Source organism: Condylura cristata, unplaced genomic scaffold (genome assembly GCF_000260355.1).
Source record: "Condylura cristata isolate star-nosed mole 26May11 unplaced genomic scaffold, ConCri1.0 scaffold00004, whole genome shotgun sequence".
NCBI classification, from domain to species: Eukaryota; Metazoa; Chordata; class Mammalia; order Eulipotyphla; family Talpidae; genus Condylura; species Condylura cristata.
In genome coordinates, this window is record NW_004567105.1 from 21,932,879 (window position 1) to 21,956,623 (window position 23,745).

General features: G+C 33.6%; 1 protein-coding gene across 2 annotated transcripts in view; it reads left to right on the forward strand.

The window, feature by feature from the left end:
• The window catches only part of SLC6A15 (solute carrier family 6 (neutral amino acid transporter), member 15), a 37,691-nt gene extending 15,244 nt beyond the window's left edge, over window positions 1–22,447 (forward strand). The window contains exons 3-12 of one of the 2 annotated variants that reach the window (XM_004675842.2): window positions 1,259–1,416; window positions 2,458–2,584; window positions 3,620–3,801; window positions 6,905–7,015; window positions 9,967–10,208; window positions 10,310–10,502; window positions 11,366–11,558; window positions 14,590–14,749; window positions 19,822–19,984; window positions 21,126–22,447. In XM_004675842.2, coding sequence (XP_004675899.1) covers window positions 1,259–1,416; window positions 2,458–2,584; window positions 3,620–3,801; window positions 6,905–7,015; window positions 9,967–10,208; window positions 10,310–10,502; window positions 11,366–11,558; window positions 14,590–14,749; window positions 19,822–19,984; window positions 21,126–21,497 — 1,901 coding nt within the window. In that variant the 3' untranslated portion in view covers window positions 21,498–22,447. The remainder of the gene's footprint in view (window positions 1–1,258; window positions 1,417–2,457; window positions 2,585–3,619; window positions 3,802–6,904; window positions 7,016–9,966; window positions 10,209–10,309; window positions 10,503–11,365; window positions 11,559–14,589; window positions 14,750–19,821; window positions 19,985–21,125) is intronic. The other variant, XM_012720591.1, reaches the window with a different exon arrangement.
• Window positions 22,448–23,745: the final 1,298 nt, after the last annotated feature.

Consider the following 23,745-nt stretch of genomic DNA (forward strand, 5'->3'; position numbering starts at 1 on the left):
AAATGAACTTTTAAGCTTTTGGGAAACATTTTCAAGTGATTAGTGCTTGAATATTATTAATCATATTAGAATTTTGATAATACTGTTGTATAAGCTCAGTTACAAACACTTTTGTAAAACTAACTCAAGTACGAAAAACTGAAACTCAATTATAAGAAAGCAGAGATTTTCTAAGACCATTACATTACAATAAATTCTTATACATATTAATATTATAGATCTATAAATAATGAGATAAAAAAGATTATTGATATTTACTTTTCCAGCAGAATAACTTTCAGAACAATTTGAATAGCTTTCAAAACCTATCCAATATCATTAAGAAGTTTTAACATGGAAAAAGTAAATAAAAAGGGAATTACTGTTAAAAAGTGAATTATTGTCATCAGTTACATGACCGGCTTGACCATTTGGCTAGATAAAACTTCAGGAAATAAATTCGAATGCAGCAAGTCAATCTTAGAAGTTACTTAATGACTTCTCAGATCTGAATACAGTTTCACATTTGAACTTTTTTTAATGAAGTAATAGAATATTATAAAATTATTCACAGTGCTTTAAAATCACTGGTCATGTCTTAATTTAAGAGTTAGCTATGAAATAATAAAGTATGGAAATTTTACTGCAAGTATAATAGCACAGATACATTTGAAATTGAGCTAAATATTTTAGTATTTCAACAAATCTCACCATCTTGCCTTAGAATTAAAAATAATTTCCTTAAGTGTACTTTTTTATATGAATTATATATGGGAAAAATAATCTTTCTCTGTGGTAGTTATTTTTCTTTGTTAGTTTAGGATGCCACTTCTTCCTTTGTTATTTTATTTAGGAAAAAAAGTCATTTTAAAATGCCGTATCATCTCACTCATTCTAATTGATCAGATTTGGAAAGCACAAGATGAGACTTGTTAAAATTTAATAAAGGATTGTTTAAATAAGACTTGCAGGAGTTTGAAATCTGTTTGACAATTAGTTTTAAGGATCAAATATTTTTATATAAAGTGAAGCTGTCTTGCCTTTCAACAAAATGAAACTGAAACTATTCATTAATAACATTTATAATAACAGATATTTCTTTAAGCAGAAATTCTTTGTAACAATCAAATTTCAAGTCTAGAAAGTTTAAATAATGAAATTTCAATTTATTTAAAGGCTGCTATATTTATACTATATAGAAGTTATATTTCATGAAATAATAAGAATTAGCATACTCTACTGAAAATTTAAGATATTTTATTTGTTCTTGTCTTTTTAGGTGCATATCTTTTGCCATATTTAATACTGCTTCTGGTAATAGGTATTCCCCTTTTTTTCCTGGAACTTTCGGTGGGTCAAAGAATTCGGCGAGGAAGCATTGGTGTGTGGAATTACATAAGCCCTAAACTGGGTGGGATTGGATTTGCAAGTTGTGTAGTAAGTTTTCCAGTATAGTACATGCTATAATTTTGACAGACTTTCTAATTATATAGTTTGCATTTATAACAAAATCTTTATGTGTGTACTTCTACTTAAATATTTAATCATGTTTTGAAAAACACTATTGGCTCATGCACTAATAAGTGAAATTATAAATATTAATAAAGTCCACTCTTGTTAATGAATGCTCTTATGGCCTACAAGAGACATTAGCTTTTTTTTGAAAAGACAATGTGTTTTAAATAAAAATAAAATGAGGATTTTTAAAATATTAAGTGGGCAATGGCACACATTAAAGAAACAGGTAACAACAAATGGTGGAGAGGATGTGGAGAAAAAGGAACTCTCCTACACTTCTGGCGGGAGTGCAAACTGGTCCAACCACTATGGAAGTCCATATAGAGGTTTCTGAGTCTACTATAACTGGAATTACAATATGACCCAGCAATTTCATTCCTAGGAACTTACAAAAGGACACAAAAATATTAGTTCAAAAAGATACCTGCCACACCCTGATGTTTGTTGTAGCATTATTTATAATAGGTAAGATATAGAAACAACTCAAATGCCCCCAGATAGATAACTGGATCAAGAAGATGTGGTATGTATACACAGTGGAATACTATTCAGCAATCAAAAAAGATAAGCTCATGCCATTTGCAGCAACTTGTATGGAGCGAGAAGGGATCATGTTCAGAAGGAAAAGGATATATATCAAATGGATTCACTTATAGGAGGTCTATAGGGGAATCAATTAAGTGGTCAGAAAAATAATAATAATGATATAAAGCTAACAGGCAACTGCAGATAGGAGATATTATGCAAAGGAAGAGGAGGAAAAGTGATCAGGGCAGAGTTGAGAAGAGCACAAATGACGATGGTGATGGTTCATGGGTGAACTGGTGGTGGGGATTTTATGAGGAGTACACAATGATGTAAAAGATATAGATTATAAAATAAAAATAGTGTAAAGTGGGGTTTTACACATTTCATCTTAGTTTCAAAGATGTCATATAATCACACCATTTTGTTTTGCAGGTGTGCTTTTTCGTGGCTCTCTACTACAATGTCATCATTGGATGGAGTCTGTTTTATTTTTCTCAGTCTTTTCAACAACCCCTGCCTTGGGATCAGTGTCCTTTGGTGAAAAATGCTTCACACACTTGTAAGACATGTACCATGTAGTGTTCTGTGTTTAAAGATAATACAGTTGATAAAGGCAGCTTTCAAAAATCATAAAAATTTGGAAAAGATTTCCATATATGGAAGAATATTTGAACATTAGTGTAATAAACATTCCTCAGCATAGGTTTAGCATACTTAGAGAGTTAGGCTTAAGATACTATCTAACTTTCTAGCTCTTCCCACATTATTTATTTTGTGCACCATGGTATTACGTAAACTATTATAGCTTTCAGTTGTCAATTGGATAATTTCGTCCTTTGTACATTTTTCTTAGTACATTACATTTTTTCTAAAATCAAAAAGTGGAAAATGAGAACTTGGGTTACAGTAATTGCAATTACATCATCAGTTCTGTTGTTTTAGTATTCCTTTCACTTATTTTTATGCCCCCAAATATAAAGAACAATTCCTTAGAGTAGCAACATTCATAAATAAAGAATGCAACTCACATATGTGGTATAAAATTTACGAGCAACCGTAGTTTAAAAAAAGATTAGCGAAATACGTTATTGAATCCAATATATCCAAAGTATCATTGCCATGTAGACATATAATTCATCTGAAATTATTAACATGATTATTTGCATTATTTTTCTCCTATGCAGTCTCCAAAATCTGGTTAATATTTTATATATATTACAAGTGGCACTTTAGACTAGCTCCACTTCAAAGGCACACATGGCCAGTAGTTAGCATATTTGACATTTCTGCCCTAGGAAGTCATTCAGATAGCTCTGGAGGAAGGATGGGCAAAAGCCTGATTTGCTTTCATTACACTGATGAAAAGCTCAGTATTCTTGTTTCAAATGTATAATTAGAATAACAAAGAGGATGCATGTCTGTTATTTTTTCACATTTTTACACAGTTGAGTTTCATTATGAATTTAAATGCTTCTGTAGAGTGGTAGTGCTTTTCTAGGAAGTGTTAAGAATTGATTTACAGGCTGTCGGGAAACAATAATAGTCTCATTATTCTTTATAGTCTGAAATAATTGTGTTATTTTGCTTTTTACAGTTGTAGAGCCAGAATGTGAAAAAAGTTCCGCCACCACCTATTACTGGTACAGAGAAGCACTGAATATTTCCAGTTCCATTTCTGAAAGTGGAGGCCTAAACTGGAAAATGACTGTCTGCTTACTTGCTGCCTGGGTTGTGGTTTGCTTGGCTATGATCAAAGGCATTCAGTCTTCTGGAAAAGTTAGTATATTAGAGATCCTCTTGATTCTGTTCATCGCTATTCCTGGGTACTGTGTTCACCACATGCTCTACTGTACATTTCTTTTTTCTAAAGATTTATTTTTATTTATTTACACATATAAGAAATGGGATGTAGGCCAGAGGTGCAGGGGTGGACTGGGGCGGGGGTGAGAGGATTTAACAGAGACAGAGTGGGGAGCAGAACAGGCAGGTCTATTAAAATATACTGCTGAGGCCCTCCCTGGTGGCGCAGCGGGTTAAAGCACAGCCCTGAGAAGCTAAAGCCACTTTCGCATGAGTTCGATTCCCACCTGCTCCGGAGGTGACCACATGGGTAGCAGACCTCTCCTGGCACGTCCGCTGCTCCCCTCAGCAGTGTACTTCGTAGATCTGCCTGTTCTGCTCCCCACTCTGTCTCTGGTGAAGCCTCTCACCGCCCCTAAGCCTCTGGCCTGTACCCCAGTTCTGTATGTACAAATAAATAAATCTTAAAAAAAAAACACAAAAAACAAAAACACTGCTGAGGGGAGCAGCAGGTGAACTAGGGGAGGTTCGCTGGGCCATGTGAGTCAGTTTCCTGAATACAGCTGAAATCATGCTGCAATGGCAAACTACAAGTAGCATCATTCTAGGTATTTCATTAAATACTGATAAGAAATGGCACTTTTTCAAATGTGTTTAAATTAAGTAAAGGGCATAAAGTTTTACAATGTCATCTAAAATAGTGATAATCTTTTCCTTGATGTATCAAGATCTCTTTGGAATTTTTTGTCAACACCCAAAAGTTTTTTTCCCCTGACATTTGACCCTATTGTTTCAGTTGTCTGATTACCAATTATTTCCAATCACAGAAATTGGGGAATATGTGCAAACAAGGACTGTGTTTTATATTATTCATTTCTTCCTACTGTAGGTGTTCTAAAATATAGTTGCATAACAGATTTTACAATAGTTTAATGTGACGTGTCTCATAAGGATTTGAACATCATTAGGTTATTAGATAATCTCAAAAAGGAACTCAGACCAAAGGGGATGCCCGCCTGCCAGGGCAAATGGAAGATTTTAAAATCCTGTGGTTGAAAAAGACTTTAAATGAATTCTAAATATCTTGATTTTTCAAAACAATGCACTAGAAAAATAATTGCTATTCATGATATTGCTTTTCATCTTGCATTTCCCTCCATTTTTACTGTTACTGTGTTAAAGCTCTTTTCTATCTAGCTTGGCTACAGCAAGAATTTGTTGGTGGTTCATTTTCTTACCTGCCCATCTCTAACTTTGTTTCTACAAAGCATAAAGCTGATCATATAACCTTACAGACTAATTCACTACGGTCACCTTCATATATTAGTAAAAATAAAAAAATCAAACAAAAAGTTCCAAACTTCCACCTAATTCTGAGTCTATATTTTCTGCTAGAACCTTTTCTATTATTATTCTTGCTACTATATTTAATAATACTAATAATTATTATTATTCCTGCTATTATTATTATTACTGTGCTAAGTACTTTGTATACATGAACTTAATATTTCTACTAGCCAGATAATTGTGTTTTTCTTCCCATTTTACTTCAAAGTTAACAGCCTTAGGAAGAATAAAAGTGGGTCAGAATTAAGCAATTGATGAATGGTAAAGCTGTTACTAGGTTATAGTAAGTGCCAATTATTTTATTATCTTCTGTGTTCTTTGTTTATAGCGATTCCTGGATTCTCTAAAACTGGCCTGAGCCATGCTCCTGCTGTGGCAATTTCTCCTCTTTCTCCCCACCCTCCACCTTCTCCTTCCTCCCAGATACACATCATATACCCAACTCTATACCAGAACTGTGGTGTTTGGGATATGGTGGTAAACTAGAAAGAAAATGTCTTTGCTCTCATAGAACTATATCCCTGTAGGGGAGACTGACAGCTGACAAGTAAACTCAGAAATAAGATAATTTCATCAGTGCTAAGTGCTGTCAGAAAACACATCCACACACCCGCACACTAACAAGAAGCTATCATTAAGGGTTCATGAGACATGGGGAGTGCAAATGGAGGGGACATTGGGGTTGAAGAAAAGTGTAGCCATAGTTTGGGTGTTCTGATAGGAAGACTTGAGAAGATGAAAATAATAGTTGCATCATAAAGAGGAGAAAGAAAACCATCTCACAGGTCCCAAGGCGGGAAAGCTTGGTGTACTCACAGCGAAAGTCTATGGAACTAGGAAGGGAGAAATGTTGAGAGGTGGAGGGGTGAAGGTAGGGGGGCACTCCAGTGTAAGGCTTTGCAGGTCAGGGGGAGGCATTCATGTTTTGCATTTGTATTGGAATGTGTGAGCTGGGGAATGAGACAGCAGTTAGGAGAATATACATATAATAGTCTAACAGTCCAGGACCATTTCTGGGTACTTGACTTGAACAGCTGGAGAAATGGTGGGGCCATTATAGAAATGGGTGGGGATACCTTTAGGGTATTCAATACCTTTAGGGACTATTCAATAGTCCCTTTGGAACTGAAATTTTTCCAAATATATTAGCCTTCTATATGGAGGTGTTAAGGAGGGAGTAAATCTCTGGCTAGGACAACATTTGGTTAACTTTAAAGGTGAAATCTCTGACGCAGAATGTAAAACCTTTGTCCGGTTAATTATTGAGATTCCATAGGGTACTTATCACAGAGACCACCCTATTCCACAAATTTTACAGATTTACAATGGAACTGTGGATGATGGAAAGAAAAGCCTTCCCCCCTTTTCACAGTCTAAAAATTAGTAAGTTGTTAAAGTGGTAGTGGCTATTCATTTCTTTTAAATATTGCTTGTTCTATGAACTATAAGGAATCAACACTATTTTAGTTACACCAGACCTATGGCCTATTTTATTAGAATTGAATAAAAAAAGCTTTCTTAGTTTCTCATTTATATACCAAATAGGATCCTAAACATACATTGAATCATGAATAATAAGCCATTCTAATAAGATAGCTATACAACTTATTAATAGTAATCATATAAAAAAAAGGTGACTGTCAAAAGTCTAGAACATAGCACAATCTTAACTTAAAAAAACACTATAGCTAGTGTGTGAGTCTCATTTATTTTTATTATTCTTTCTTGACAGATCATGTATTTTAGTTCTCTGTTCCCATACCTGGTACTTATATGCTTCCTAATCAGAGCTCTCCTGTTAAATGGTTCAATTGATGGCATCCGCCACATGTTTACCCCTAAGGTATGTACTGGATTTCTGTTTAAGGCTGATGATCACAGACACATTATGTTTATTGTTGCAATGTTCCCACAGTTGGATAGAAGGCACAATTGTTCTAACATATGCACACTAGACTTTCATATTATAGTCCTTATGTTAGCCCATCTAGAGAAGCTAAAGCTTCTTATACAGATCTATAATTATATCCATCTACCCCCCAATTTTAAATGGCCCATTTTATTCTTATCCTATCAATTGCCTTGCATATTTTGAGAAATAGCTGTACAAATAGCTTTCATTTGTGGCACAGTGGGTGGCACTGGAGGAGAAAGGAGTCTGTGATTGTTGAGGTGCATTTTTATAAATGTAGAGAAGATAAAATACTAAACACTTTTATAAAAGACTATCACTATTTAAGCTTCAATATTCCTTTTTTTACAAGAATTGAGCCTTCAATTCTACAGTGGGTAATTTAGACCCTTTTAGTCTTTACTTTTCCTTTCCCTGTCTCAGTGATTCTTAACCTTTTGAAAAAAAATTAGTAGGATCTTCTAACCAAAAAAAAAAAAAAAAAAAAAGTGTGGAAGGGGGCTATTAATTTGCTTAGTGTATCAATAGGTTGACAGATTACTTTAATCCATGGATAAGAACCCCCTACTGTATATTAAATCCTCTCTTTCAGAAAATCAGTGTTTTCTTGTTTTATTTTGTTTTGAATGTTTCTACCTAAGAGAATCTGTACAGTGGTGAGTTTAGGAAGTAATTTTTATAAGTGCAGACATACTTCAGGCATGTTCTCCCTACATTTCACAAAGTCTCAGGATGAATGCTTACTATTCAGCTTAGAATTAGACATAATGTTGGACATATTGAACTTTAATCAGTCTTTGTGTTGTACTGATTTGTCAGAGAACAAAAAATAAGTTTTGAGATGTATATATTTTCTGTTTCCCCCCTCCGCAAATGGCGTACTTCCCTATTCATTGCTACCCTTAGTCTAGGCATTGTGAGAGTTGGACAGAAGATTCTGGTGTGCAAGAAAAGCACACCTGCTTTTCTTGAATAGTTCAAGTCTTATTGACCATTCAGAGTTGTGCAAACTCCTCAGTGGAGCTCTAGCAAAAATATTTCAGCTATAATATAATTTGAATTAGTTTCAAATAAGCCATATTCAAAGACCAAACATTTTTGTCTTTGTAACATTCAAGAAAAGTTTTCTGAATTTAACAGAATTAGCTTCATTGTGAATTTGAGGTATGTCATTTTTTTAAGTTGGCAATTGCTTATGACAAAATTCTACGTATTTGATTTGAATGTATGTTTTACAATTTAATTCCTTTCATAGGATGCTTTTAGAAGACTCTGTATCTTTAAAACTGCAGCATTAAAATTTTAAAACCAGGACTATTAAAATGAAGTTATTTATTCTAAAGCTTACTTTATACTATTGATTAGATTGAGTATTAAGTCACTGTAGAATGTCATAGTTAGTAAAAATAAGAAGTAAGAGGTGTCAGTTATGTTTCACTTACATATGTTATAAGGATAAAAATATCCAAACCCTAAAAATACACCTGAAGCAAGGAATGCAGATTTAGTTCCCAAATTGGAAGTATTCGAAAATGTTTTTAAATCGTTAAAATGTTGTTAGTAAATAGGCGCTTTCTGCCATCTAGTGGCAAAGTAGTGATAGACAGTTGAGTGTAAATCAACATAAACCAAAGGGCGGAAATATAGTGAGCAATGGCCAATATGTAACACATTTACCTTAACTTACTGTACATAAACTATACATCTAATCATGATTATTTTTAATGAGAACATTTCATAAAATTTAATAGTAATAGAAAAAAATAATCGAGCAATAAGCTCCTCATGCTTGAGATGAAGATTTTGGAACCTGTGTCATATATCAGCTGCAACCCAGGACTACTGTATAAATTTAGGCAGGTCATTTTACCTTTATAAGATTCAGATAAAAGTAGCATATAGTATTAGCAACAGTTTTGGATACTGTTGTGAAAATTAAGTGAAATAATCCACATAACATGACTATCAGTGTTCCTAGCACTGAAGTTCAGAGATGTCAGCAACTACTGAATAAAATTACTGTGTGTGGTAGGCAGTGTGATAAGCACTCCATGAATTGGCCCTCCATCTTTCATCTGAGGAAGCTGAAACTCAGGTAGGGCAGGCCACTTACCCCAGCCTGCAGTTTTTAGATTACTGAAAGGCAGAATCAGTATCTGAAACTTTGTGTGGAACTGTTTTTAAACACGTTCAACATTTCTTCCAATAAAAAAGCATGTTCATTGCAACAATAAAAAGATACACACAAATTTAAATGTGATTGTTACTGAACCAGACTCGACTGTTCCTTGATATCTTGTTATTTGCAGCTGTGTCATTTACAGCTAATAATAATTTACAGTTGCATTTAAAAGGTTTGAGTAGATTCCATGATACTGGTCTAAGCAGCAAAGCAAAGTATATGATCAATGTAGATTCAGAACTTTAGAGCTATGGATCTAAAAAGGTCTTTGAGATGATACAGGTGTATTTTTCAGTTTTCACAGAAAAGGCTTTCAGGAAGCCACCAAGGGAATAAATTACACATACATGAATGTGCAAAGTACAAATGGTTCAATTCTGTCATGTTTATAATTATTCCCTGCTTTGACTATTAGACTTCCAACACAAAACTTAGGATATTAGCTAAGCATTTCTTAACTTTTATTGATAATTGAGTTTTTTTATTTTTGGAAAGAAAGGCATAACTGAAGATAGTTTCTCATTCAAATAATCCCTTGATGATTTGTCTGAAAGTGTTAGAAAATCTTCATCTAAGTAAAAATCTTTGAGTCCAAAAATAATGCTATGATTTAATATATTTAAACAATAGGACTAATTCCATGTAGTTTATTCTGAACTATTATATTGCTGCTGATTCTATTGTGTTTAATTTTAAACAGCTTGAGATCATGCTGGAACCCAAGGTCTGGAGAGAAGCTGCTACTCAGGTGTTCTTTGCCTTAGGTCTGGGGTTTGGTGGTGTCATTGCCTTTTCAAGCTACAACAAGAGAGACAACAACTGCCACTTTGATGCTGTCCTGGTGTCCTTCATCAATTTCTTCACTTCTGTCCTGGCAACCTTGGTGGTGTTTGCAGTTCTGGGCTTCAAAGCAAATGTCATAAGTGAGAAATGCATTGCCGAGTATGGATATTCATTTTTTTTAGGTTTTGATGGCATGATTATATACAAAGTTTGTTCCGTAGGTTCATGAGTGTTCATTCATATGTTGTTCTATTTTTCAGAAATTCGGAAATGATCATGAAATTTTTGAAACTAGGAAACATTAGTCAGGATATTATTCCCCATCATATTAACTTTTCAGCTATTACTGCAGAAGATTATCATTTAGTTTATGACATTCTTCAAAAAGTGAAAGAAGAAGAGTTTCCTGCACTTCATCTCAATTCCTGTCAAATTGAAGATGAGCTAAATAAAGTTAGTAGGATATTTTTAAGTAATAAAATAACTATCATTAGGTTTAAATATGCATTATCTTGCAGACTGCTTTTGGGAAAAAGACATTTAAAATGCCTGTGGAAGATTATGCTGTTTCAAAATTCACATTCTTTTCTTTAGCGGCTGTATTTTCTTAAGTTATAAAGGCTTGCTGTATTTTAAAATGCAGTTTTTATTGATTAAGCCACAGTTATTTAAAATATGAATGTAATTAAGTTCTTTTATGATAGAACATGATTAGTCTTGACGCCATTCTTGGCATAATATATAAGGCAAAATTTGAATCATGACTATCACACATTACATTCTTGTTTTGACACATGATCATTTGGTAACTTTTAATTTAATAATTGTGTTCATGATTAAGTTCTCCTTTTTAGCTATTGCCATATATATCAATAAACACAAAATAGGTGAAGATTAATATTGGTTGTCACCTCCTCCCTGTATTGTCAAGAGGAAAATATAAGGGAGAAATTAACCATTAATCACTTGCTTTTAAATAGACAACTATAACTGAGGTTCAATATAAAAAATGATGTGAGGGAATTCTGGATGAAAGCATTTGTTAGAAAAATGTAGCTAATTATTAACTTACTCTAAATTTTGTTTTAATTTCTCCCGTATCTGTTTTCTCTGTGGGATAACACAAACCCCTTGAAATTTAGAGATACAGTTCCTTAGAAGGCCACATGATCAGCAAGTCGATTTCCAACAGCTCCTGGACTTTAGTATTGTTTCTCCTGTGTTCCTAACTGATGACCCCATTGCCTGATCGTAACTGATGACCCCATTGCCCGGTATTGCTCAGTATTAATGTTGCCATTTTGTCTCTTTTACAGGCTGTTCAGGGGACAGGTTTAGCTTTTATTGCCTTTACAGAGGCAATGACTCATTTCCCTGCTTCTCCCTTCTGGTCAGTGATGTTCTTCCTTATGCTGGTAAATCTGGGGCTGGGCAGCATGTTTGGAACCATTGAAGGGATCATCACGCCGATTGTGGACACTTTCAAAGTGAGGAAAGAAATTCTTACTGGTGAGTTTTTGTGTGTTTGACTTTTCACTGAACCATTTTACTCTTGCTGGGAGATTAGAGATGGAAACAGGATATTGTGATGTCTTGGGTTGTCTTAATGTCCATTTACAGATAAGCCTCACTATCATTTATTTCATGTACATATTTACTTATATAAAATGTTAGGTTTAGTTTAGATTATATCAATTATTTATTAATGACTTTTTATTACTTAACATAATGTCATCATCATGAGTTACCGGGACTAGATAAACTCATAGAATGTTCACGTATAATTTTACAGACACATCAAATAATAAATAAACTAGGATAAAGGGGTCATAGTTTCTACTTCTTATCCAAAAATTGCATATCTCAAGTTGACCAGTGTAAGTCCAATTTTCATATACAATAGCAATGTGGACTACTAGTATTTAATGTCTCTAGTTAGGAAAGCAAATAAAACAACTTATTGACATTGGTGGTTGTTAATAAGCCCAGCCAGCAAGTGGTTATTAAAGTACTTGGTTTGTATGGCATCATTCTTCCATTTGAGTGTTATAAAGGATTTGAAAAATTACAATAGTTATGAGAGACAGAATAGTCTCCTCTCTAAAGTGATAGTGCTGATAATTAAAATAAAATTGGATAGGTAAAACCTGTGTCAGGTAATATTCTGATAGCATCATGGAAACTTCATATAAGAATTTAAAAGAAGCAAAATCATCTAAATATATGATGAAATGGCCAGAGAAAGAGATGGTAGATGAACTGGCAAAGGGAATGTTCTTCTTAGGGGGAAAGTTTAGGTTTAGTAAACATATATAAGTGCATTTGAAAGAACTATTAAGGAAACTAGCTAGACCAGAATGCAGAACCAATGTTGGTAAGAGAAGCAAAAAAAAAGATTGGAAAAATACATACTGAATAGGTATAGGTGATCTTGAATGTTTGGCAATGGTGCACAGGCACCCTGTGGCTCTGATTTAAACCCTAAAAGATTTAGCAGTGACTTCTGTGTGAGCCACTGTAGGGTATATACCTGAATCACTTAACTGCTCTGCTAAGTATATGTGGATAATGGTTAAAATAATTATACAGATTGTTAAATATACTTAAATATTTTCAACTCAGCTGGACAAAGGCGTCTTTGTCCTTCTGAAGCTTCTGAAGCTTTGTTTCATTCAAGGTTATCAGTATCTTGCCTGGCATGTGAGATGTATCAGTCATTTTTGCTGCTTTCCTCATCTTGCCTTGTTCTAAACCATTCCCTCCTGTGATAAGAGGGCTTGCAAGATTAAGGGAGAAACAATAATTAAAGAGAAAAACACACAAGATAATATTTGCTGACTCCTACTGGAAGACTTATTTGATCAGAGCAAAGGGAATATATCGTCCTCTCCCATCATCTGTCCTTGGAGATCATACCTGTAATTGAGGTCATTGTTTTACCCTGGTGAAATTTTCTCATCAATTTGTCGGCTGTGTTTTTGTTTGCTCTGATAATACAGTAAGACTCAGATAAGTTCACTGTTATCTATGCCTCTCATGTCTCTAGCAGATTTCTCACTGTCTCTATCACCTAGCATACGCTTTCTTCATGTTTCACTTACACTGTGGTATAACTAGGAGAAAGTAAATGTGACACAGTGGTTCAAATCCAAGCTTTGCTACTTCCAGCCTGAGACTTTAAATAAAATATGTGACAAACATTTAACTATTCTAATGTGCAGTAGACTCCAGGGAAATAGCACTTCTTCTTTTCTACCTTGTAAGTTTACATATATTTTACCAGTATTATTTCTTTATGTATGTATGATAGAGTTCCTGCCCCCAGCACAGTGGAGGTAGTGGTAATTTAATCCTTAGTTACTAAGATTGCTAGGGACTCCCGATGTCGTTGAATCTACGGATGCCTGTTTTCTCCTTTCCTGAACTGCCCTTCCCTCCGGCCCTCCCTTTGTTTTCCTATCCTCCACGAAATGGTGCTTGATCAATAAAATGTGGTTATTGTTTTGAGAGCTTCTCTATTAATGTGTTTGTGAAAATGGTCTAACAAAAATATGGAGATATTATAAGGACTCCAAAATTCTAAGTTTTTAATATCATTGGTGGTTGAGCAGAAATTTCTGTATTTTCTTTTTAAAGACAATTAGAGAAATTCCTCTCAAAATACCCTTCTAAGTTGTTACTGGCATGACCCAATCACCCAACCTTGGATGTCCAAATAATATGTTTGGGTAACATAAAGTTATAGACTGGTTTGGTGCTAAAGTTAGTCCTGATCATATTTCAAACAATATAAAAATATGCAAACACACTTGAATTACAAGTCACATTAGTCTCATTGTTCAATAATTAAATGTGACAATACTTTAATCACTAACAATAACAATAAAACATTATGAAAAGTAGAGATGCTCTAGGAATATGAACTGGCTAAAAAAAGATCACTTTGGCCCTCCCTGGTGGCGCAGCGGGTTAAAGCACTGCACTGAGAAGCTAAAAGCCACTTCCACAGGAGTTCGATTCCCGCCTGCCCTGGAGGAGACCACATGGTGTGGCAGACCTCTCCTGACCCGCCCGCTGCTCCCCTCAGCAGTGTACTTTGTGATTCTGCCTGTTCTGCTCCCCACTCTGACTCTGGTGAAGACTCTCACCACCCCTGAGCCTCTGGCCTATACCCCAGTTCTGTATGTACAAATAAATAAATCTTAAAAAAAAAAAAAAAAAAAAAAAAAGAAGATCACTTTGGTTTTAATGGAGAATGGTAGTGAGATTTATAGTTACCTCTCAGTTTTCCCTCATTTTGATGTGTGCTTGATATGTTACCATACTCAGAGAGATGAGTTGAGCTACTGTCTATAAAGCATTCCTAACCTGAAATAGGTTACCCTCCACAGTATAAGAAAGATATTACCTATCTATATCATTGGCAAATGTTAAGAATGATACAAAATTATTTTTGATATAATAATTCATAATAAAGTTTCAAAGACATGACTTTGAATACAGGCTTATATTTTTCATTTCATTTATTCCTTTTATGCAGTTATCTGTTGTCTTTTGGCATTTTGTATTGGCCTGGTATTTGTGCAACGCTCTGGAAATTACTTTGTTACAATGTTTGATGATTATTCTGCTACCCTGCCTCTGCTGATTGTGGTAGTTTTGGAGAATATTGCTGTATCCTTTGTTTATGGCATAGATAAGTAAGTATATTTTCTTATAAGCCTTCATTTTCATCTCTATTTTGGAAAGAACAATTGTTAATACGTATTTTTTTTTTTCATTCAAAATAGGAGGGACGTGACTAGTGGGAAAAATTCCTTGCCACAAAGTTAAATCTTTTGCAGGCTCTTCTTCAATCAACAATTTTAATTATCCACTAGGAGATTAGACTGATTGGGTAGATGGTAATGTAGTTAGGATTTTGGAGCTTAGATTTAATTCTTGTTATCCAGTGCATAGCAACTTCCAAGATCTTGTAAGTTATAACTGTGTTCCAAATACCTTGTTAAGCTATTTTGAGTTAATATCATCTACATTCAATAAGTGAAATTTAAACTCTCTAAATGTGAGCTTAAAGAGAGAATTACTTGCTCATCATACATTTGGACAGTGAGTCTTGGGATTCACATTCATTACTGTTTAATGCTCCTAATACTTTGCTAACCTGTTTTATAGGGGTAGGTGCTGTCATAAAGCCTTGTGTTATGTGACAATTTAGGGAAATGCTCTATTCACTTTGAGACACATATGCACTTGCTAAACATAGCATATATATATATATATATTTATATCAAGGCTATGTTTATATATATATATATATATATATATATATATATATATATAGTTATTTTTTTAACTCATGGTGTATCCTGACTTGTGAGTTCCATGCTCATTGATATGAAAATACATATACAAGTTGTTAACTGAGACATTCAAATAACCTCTGAAGATCTTGTCCAGTATTTTTAAGACACTGTCTCTAATTAACACATATGGACTAATGCAGTAAGATCATCAAATATATCAAAGCTCTTTGCAAAATAGGAATTAATGCATTGAAGGAGAACCAGAGTTGTTTAGTGAATGAGTTTGTGACAAAACACGGAAAATGTTTTTGATGATAACAAAAGCTCTAAGGATGGAAGAACATAATATTACAGGACACTATACAACAGTAGCAGTAATAGCTATCTGACATGCATAAATCTTAACCCGTGATCACCCGTATCAGAGATAAAATTAGTCCTCATAAAACCATAATATGTTCAATGTGAGCCAACCATTTGTTTAACTTATACTTTTATTTCAAAGCCAAGTTTCTCATGCTATCTCCACATCAGAACCTGAACTATGTTGATATTTGATGTTATCGGATTGATCTGTAAATCAATACAATCATAGTTTATAGCTTGTTGCAGTAGGTGTATTAAATAATATCTGTTTCACTAACCAGTTTTTATAAATAACAGTAGTTATAACAATGGAATTAAGTAATACTACTAATAATAGATACTTCTATCAAATACCAATTGTATATTGGGTAGTATGCTCGACATTCATCATCTACAAGTTAATGGTAACCCCCCAATGTAGGTTTCATAAAATTTTTGAAAATGCCTAAAATGAAGCTCAGAGAGACTGTTTATACATTAAAAGATGACTGAGATATGATTCCAATGCAGACCAAAAACATGAGCGAGTATAGAATTCTCATGTTTATGACGGCCTGATCTATTTACTTTTCCTGTCCTTGCACTTTATTTCCAGAGAAAGGATTGAGAGAACTCACTAAAAACTTGAACAGCAACTCAAATGCCAAAAAAAGAAAAAAAAATACTTGAACATAGAAGTTTAGGGATTAGGAAGAAATATGAATGAAAGAGAGGAAGGAGATTCTATAAAGCTATATGTGATGCATATTGTTTTTTTTTATTTCTCCCAGTGTCTTAAAAAAAGATAGATCACTGAGAAGTTAACCATATTATCACCCCTTGGGAATTTGTTTCCATATTTTGGCCATTATATATAGTGCTGCTACTTATATGGAATAGTAATGGGAATGGAAATTATGGGAATGCACGTTACCCTTTAAATTAGTATTTTGTGATTTTTGATTAGATATTTAAGAGTGGGACGGCTGGGTGATAAGGCAGACACATTTTTTATCTTTTGAGGATTCTCCATCCTGTTTTTCATAAGGCCTGAACCGGTCTACAGTATTAAACTTTTCCTTTTTCTCCATATTCTTGCCACCATGTGTTGTTTCTGGTCTTTCTGATAAGGACCATTCTCACAGCAATGAGGTCATTTCTCATTGTGGTTTTGATTTGCATTTCCCTAATGATAAGTGATGATGAACATTTTTCCATGATCCAGTTGGCCATCTGTATGTACTCTTTGGAGAAGTGTCTTGTTAGTTTTCTACTGAATTTTTTGATTGGGTTACTATTTATCTTTTGTTGAGTTGTATGAGCTTTTTATAGATCTTTGATATGAGTCTATTGTCAGATGTATGGTGTGTAAACCTTTTCTCCCATTTAGTAGGGCGTTTCTTTGTTTTGTTTAGCTTTAGTGCTTTTTTTTGTTTGTTTTTGATTTTTTTCATTTTTTCTGTGCAGAAGCTTTTCAGTCTGGTGTAGTCCAATTTATTTATATTCTCTTTTACCTTCCTTGCTGTTGAGAATGAACTCTCAAAGACAGTCTATGTCATGAAGTCTTTTGCCTACATTTTCTTCTGCATACTTTTATGGGTTGAGGTTTACCTCCAAGTCTTTTAGCCATTTTTAATTGATCTTTTTATAGTCATTACAGGCAACATGTAGAAGCTGAAAGGGATTATACAAAGTCAGAAGAAGAAAGAAAAATGGTGTCTCTGTATGTGCAGAGAACTTAATTAAAGGAACAGATAAAGCCAAACTTAACCCTGAAAAGTAATTACAGAACTGAGGAATCCAGAAGAGGAGGGGGGAGACAGCGTGAATGCAATTTGGGAGGAAACATAATGAATAAAGAGTTGGGTCATGGGTGCTTTCGTAGTGGATGCATTATGGGTAATAACACTCCAAGGGAGGGTTTCTGTACTCCCAAAATACAAGCAATGATGAAAACAGTATTACCTTATTATTATTTTTTTAAAAGAGAGAGAAAAGGACTACTAGAATATCAGAACCAAATGCCCATGAACACTGGCAAGAAGATATTCCCTTAAACCCTCTAAAGTAAGATGTAGGAACAAACCACACTCAGCTGCACAACCTGTGTGGCATCATATCTGTGTAGAAAGGCAGAACATGTGTAGTTGAGTGGCTGACAGCTCCTTAATCATCCCCAGACCCTCCCAGAAAAGACCTAAGTCAGGAGAAATGTTGTATGAGCCTTGCCCTCATTTAAAGAAAGGCAGAGGGAATACAATATGATAAGATCATCAGTGCTGATCAATTTTGGTCTCTACAAGTGACTGAAACTAACAAAGCAAATTGCCCTTCTAAGATGAAGCTCTAAAACGTGGAGAAAATGATGGGAGCAAAATCTAATTTTAGCAAATGAAAGACAGTATGGACAATGGAAAAAGAAAGGCCAGATAAATGAGGAAAAGAATAAAAGAGGCAAAGCAGAGAAATGATGAGGTCCATTTTTGATTAATCCAGAAAAAAAAAGAGAAAAGTACCCATCTGACCCATCTATCCCCCTAAAAATAATGGAAAGTTTATTTAAGTGCAGTCAAAACCTAAATTGCTTTGTTAAAACAAAGGAGGAAAAAAATGAAATAAGATCTTTGTGGACAAAAAGAAAAAAAAAAAGCACACAAGCAAAATAAATGAAAAACTACCAATATTTTGAAGTGAATTTAAATACATTTCAAAAATTACTGAAGCCAAATAGAACAGCCAATTCTAGTTATTTTAATAATTAGAGATAAAGGAAATTTGAAAACAGAGGCATTGGACCCAGAAAATAATAGCAAATTAAGGAGAAAGACTTAAGACATGATCAAATTGAAAGGAACAAAAAAAAATAGTGGGCACAATGACTAATTTCATAAACACATGGGATGAAAAAAGAAACTGTTTTTTTTTTAATCAAGACTAAATAATGAAGGACTTTAGAAAAGGTATAGAAAAAGGAGTTAGGCAGAGATGTCATGTGCAATGGGTGGACCATTGAGAGTACTAGTTAGAACAAGTTCTGAAAATCACAGTTCTATAAACTTACATCAAGGAAGTTAATTTGAGAGACACAAAATATATTAAGAAAAACAGACAGGGACATAGGCTAGATATTACTTCAAGAGAGAAAAAAGAAAGTGGGGGTAGGTGAGCATTGTGCATTGAGGAAGAACAATACAAAATCTAAGAAAAAATGTGATAGTATTATAAACTTTTGAAAAAGTTTTAAAAGTTAGACAGTTTACAGTATTCAAGGAAAGAAAGCAAGCCACAGATTTAAACAGAAATTCAAATATAGGAACCACAAACAAGCAAAATTGATCCCTCTTTGAAGAATCAACTAGAAACTAGCTTTAGAAGAACAAAAAATTCACAATGAACCATACAAGGATGGGAGGGCAGTAAATATCTGTAAATATTAAAGGAGCTAGACAAGCCTGGAATGGATACATGCTCTGACAGTGTTAACATCAGACCGCTGAAAGGGTAGATTTTCTTGTGAACATAACAGCTGAATAAACTATCTTAAAACTGGCAGAAGTCTGATTACACTAGGTCTCCATACCAATTAACAGGAATTAAAACTATCAGGTTACTTGTGAAGGGACACTGAGCAAATAAGCAGCAGAACCCAGATGATGTGAAACTACAAAACAAGACTCCCCAGTCAACAATAAATGAGAGGAGGCAAAGAGAGATAAGTCTGAACCTAGAGAAGAAAAATGAACTTAAACAGCAGTTTCAATGTATGGGTCTACTTTTAATTTAAACAGACTGTAAATGGAAGTGAAAGTTCAAAGGCAGAAATGCTATTGGGTATTGGATGATATTAATTATTGCTAAGTATTGCAAGTATTTTATTCCTAGAGTAGAAAGACATCAGTAGGAAGTAACATTTCAATAACTGTCTTTAGAGGGCTTTGGCTAAATGAAAATTACTATACTTGCTCCTATTTTGGAAAGATTAATCATTGTCCAATATGACTTTTATTCAGTATAAAATGTCATAGTATATCTTGACTAAACACTTGGCCAAATCAATAGTTCATATACATTTTAAGGTATATTCTCTAGAGGAATAATTAAATGTTTTCTTTTTTATTTAGGTTTATGGAAGACCTAAAAGATATGCTGGGCTTTGCTCCCAACAAGTATTATTACTATATGTGGAAATATATTTCTCCTCTAATACTCTTATCATTGCTAATAGCTAGTATTGTGAATATGGGATTAAGTCCTCCTGGCTATAATGCATGGATTGAAGATAAGGTAAATATAAATTAAGGAAGCTAAATGCATGCCCACACACACATATATAAATTTTAGAGGTTTATTTCTTTGGCTTTTTTCATAGTATATTTTGTTGTTTAATAAACAATGCTGTTTTTCTGTGAGAATTTTGAAATTTATATATTGCGTGGCCCCAAGTGATATATATAGAGATACAGAGATATAGATATGGTGTGTAAATTTTAATACATGATAAAACTTTTATTATTAAAGTAACTTTATTCAAGAGTTTAAGGTAACCTTTGTTATTATAGATAAATCAATCATTGAGTCTTTGAAAATATATCCACCCTAAATAAATCAAAATGTCAAACTCCTATTAAATTTTATTAAATTCTATTCCAAGAATTATGTAATAATGAAATTATGCACTAGCCACATAGACATCATTTAAATAACTAAATATTGAAGTAAAGTTTTATTATAACTTTTATATTAGCAGTCACTATTTTAATTTGTTTTCCAGTTGTGTTAGTCACATAACCATTCAACCATAAGATATATGTCAGCTGTGATAAAATTGGTATTTATTTTTCAAAGTTATTACTGACCTTTAACTATTCTGTAGTTAATAGTTCTGTATAATAATAACTAAAGTCACCACTGGGAACAGTGGGACATAAACACGCATATTATCCCTTCTCAAAACCCTTGGGGCCAGATTTCTAAAATTTTTAAATTTTAGACAGATAATGTGGCATATGTAACAGTTATCTACTGCTCATGACAAATTGCCCAGAAATTTAAGGACCTAAAGCAATGATGCTTTATTATTTCTTAGAGTTCAGTGGGTCAACTGTGCAGTTCTTCCAGTGGGCTGACCTGAGCTAACTTATGCCTTGTGCAATTGATCTTGGCAGTTCTTGTCTTCCACGAATTATGGAGTCAGTGTAGCAAGCTAATAAGACAGAAGCAGATATTACAAGGTTTTGAAGGACTAGCCTTGGAAGTTGCTTGATATCATTCTACAATAATCTATTTGTTACAGCCAGTCGTAGGAACAGCATAGATTCCTGGCTAACCAACCCGAGTCAAATATCCTTACTTTCCTGTACTTACAGAGTAAGATAAATGGCTAAAGTATTTTGGTGATTTTCTCTCTCTCTTTTTTTTTTAACAGGCGTCTGAAGAATTTCTGAGCTATCCAACATGGGGAATGGTTGTCTGTATCTCTCTGATAGTGCTAGCAGTGCTACCAGTTCCAGCAGTGTTCATCATTCGACACTGCAACCTCATAGATGATAGTTCTGGGAATTTAGCATCTGTGACTTACAAGAGAGGAAGGGTCCTAAAGGAACCTGTAAACTTAGAGGGAGATGATGCCAGCCTCATCCATGGGAAGCTATCAAGCGAGATGTCATCTCCAAATTTTGGTAAAAATATTTACCGAAAACAGAGTGGATCACCGAGTCTGGATACTGCTCCCAATGGACGGTATGGGATAGGGTACCTGATGGCAGATATGCCCGATATGCCCGAATCTGACTTGTAGCTGTGAGAAAAATCAATGGATTTTTATTTGGTTCATTTTTATCAATGGACATTGGCTCGACTAAGAGAAGCATTAGGCTTCACTTATCAGAGGATGATCTCAGGTGTGCCATGGCTGTGATCTCTAATCCTAACAGTATAAGTAAATTCAACTAGACCATTCCTTAGGATTCTTTGGTTTACATTTGCACAGAAGGAGTGATGGACAAAGCTTACAATAACTGAGGTCCATTTTTGTCTAAATTTTTAAAACTACTTTTGGTGTTTTTTCAAGTATTTCTATCTCTAAAGAAAAAAAATTACCTCAGTTTCTAATAATTTCTGGATATAGTATTGACATTTCAAAAATGTATAATTTAAAATTTGTAAAAGTTTGCCTTCAGGGTAAGAGTGAACACTTCTATCAGTTGGTGCTTCTCAGCACATTTCCATAAATGCATTGTGTAGATAAGCTGTACTTATTTTGGTAGCATTGATACCTTCTCTTAGGCAACTAGTTGAAGAAAACTGCAAAATATTTTCTTATGTAATAGCTGTATAGAGCAATAGTATCAAAGATTAGGAAGGCACTAATGCTGGGATGAAAGGTGACTGGGATCATGTGTGATGGCTGTTTATTTTGTGTAAAATATATGTGTGAAAATGATCTAAGAATGAGTCACTCAGCACTCTCAAGAATTATGCAGATTCTGCATTTTTCGATGCCGTGTGCCTAAAACTTACTTGATATTTATTGTGGTTTCAAGATTACTTATAGTATATTTATATAATATACTTGCAATGTATATAGATGTATATTAGTACACTTAAGTACTCATTTGAAACTTGAAGCAAGATGGCATTTTATTTCATATATTTCTGTTTTGCTTCTGTTTTATGCATATATAAATCCTTTTTTAAGTGATTGTTAAAATTGTATGGCATTACATTTTAAGCAACAAATAAACAAAGGTAAAAAATAATGTTTTACATGTTGTTTTTTTTTCTATATCATCTAAATTGGATTATTTCATGTTGGTTAGCATTAGGAATTTTGTAATGATTAATCATCACATTCCAAACAGAGTCATCCCTTCCACACTAAAAACAAAAGAATAATCAGAGTATTATGGTAAAATGTTATGTAATCTTGAGAAAATACAGTTTCCTGGGAAACCATATATATATATATATATATATATATATATATATATATAGTGATTGTTTATTGACTGAGTATTATGTCTGAAGTGTAAAAAGTTATTTTTATGAAACTGTGACATATATATGACCGTATGAAACAGAAAAACTTCATTATGTGTCATATAGTTAAAAAAAAGCTTTTTATTTATCACTGTTCTACACTGTATCAGTCACATTTTAAAAATAATGATGGATGCACTAGCAAAAAAGGGGAGGTACTAAATATAACATATTCATTGATTTATTTTGGCCCAATCTTGGTCTAAATTTGTTTTTAATTAAAGCATATTATATATATATATATATATATATATATATATATTGCAAATAACATATTATATATATATATATATATATATATTGCATTTAAAAGCACTTTAAAAAATAAATAACTCAAATGTTATAGCAAGTATAAAGCAAATTTCCATCCCAACATTTCTCCTACTGTTACTAGTTTCTTTTGTATTTTTGTGGAGATAATCTCTATGTACATTATCTCTATGACACAGTCATGCTCTGTATTCTGTCTTTAGAGTGTTAGTTATTTGAATAATTTATTTTTGATATTTCCTATGATGGCACATACCTGACTCATTATTCCTGAAATTGAAGTAATATAAATTTTATTTTTGTGTTGAAGCAATATTTTCTTTATTTAACTACCCCAACATAAAAGTTGGTAGTGAATATTTACTCTGTCTGGTAGCCTTTAGCTTATCATAATAATACTCTGCCCAAGAGTACCAGCCTTCTTTGCTCCCTCTTTTGCCATGAGAACTCTTAATCCATGCTTTCCACACCTAGCTTCCACTATGGAATAGTTCTCCTATCTTGTGTTCAGAGTAATAGGAAAAACACAGGAATCATATTATTTTTGAGATGGAAGAGAAACAAATTTGCTTCTATAACTCTCATTTGGCAGACAAAACTGAGACATAGATGGCAAACTGAACTGAATGAACAAGGTCTCTTTCTTTGATTCGATCAGTTATTGAATCATTTATTCATCCTTTCAGCATCTACTTAACCAAGAATCTACCTTATTATTATTTTTTTTAAAGATTATT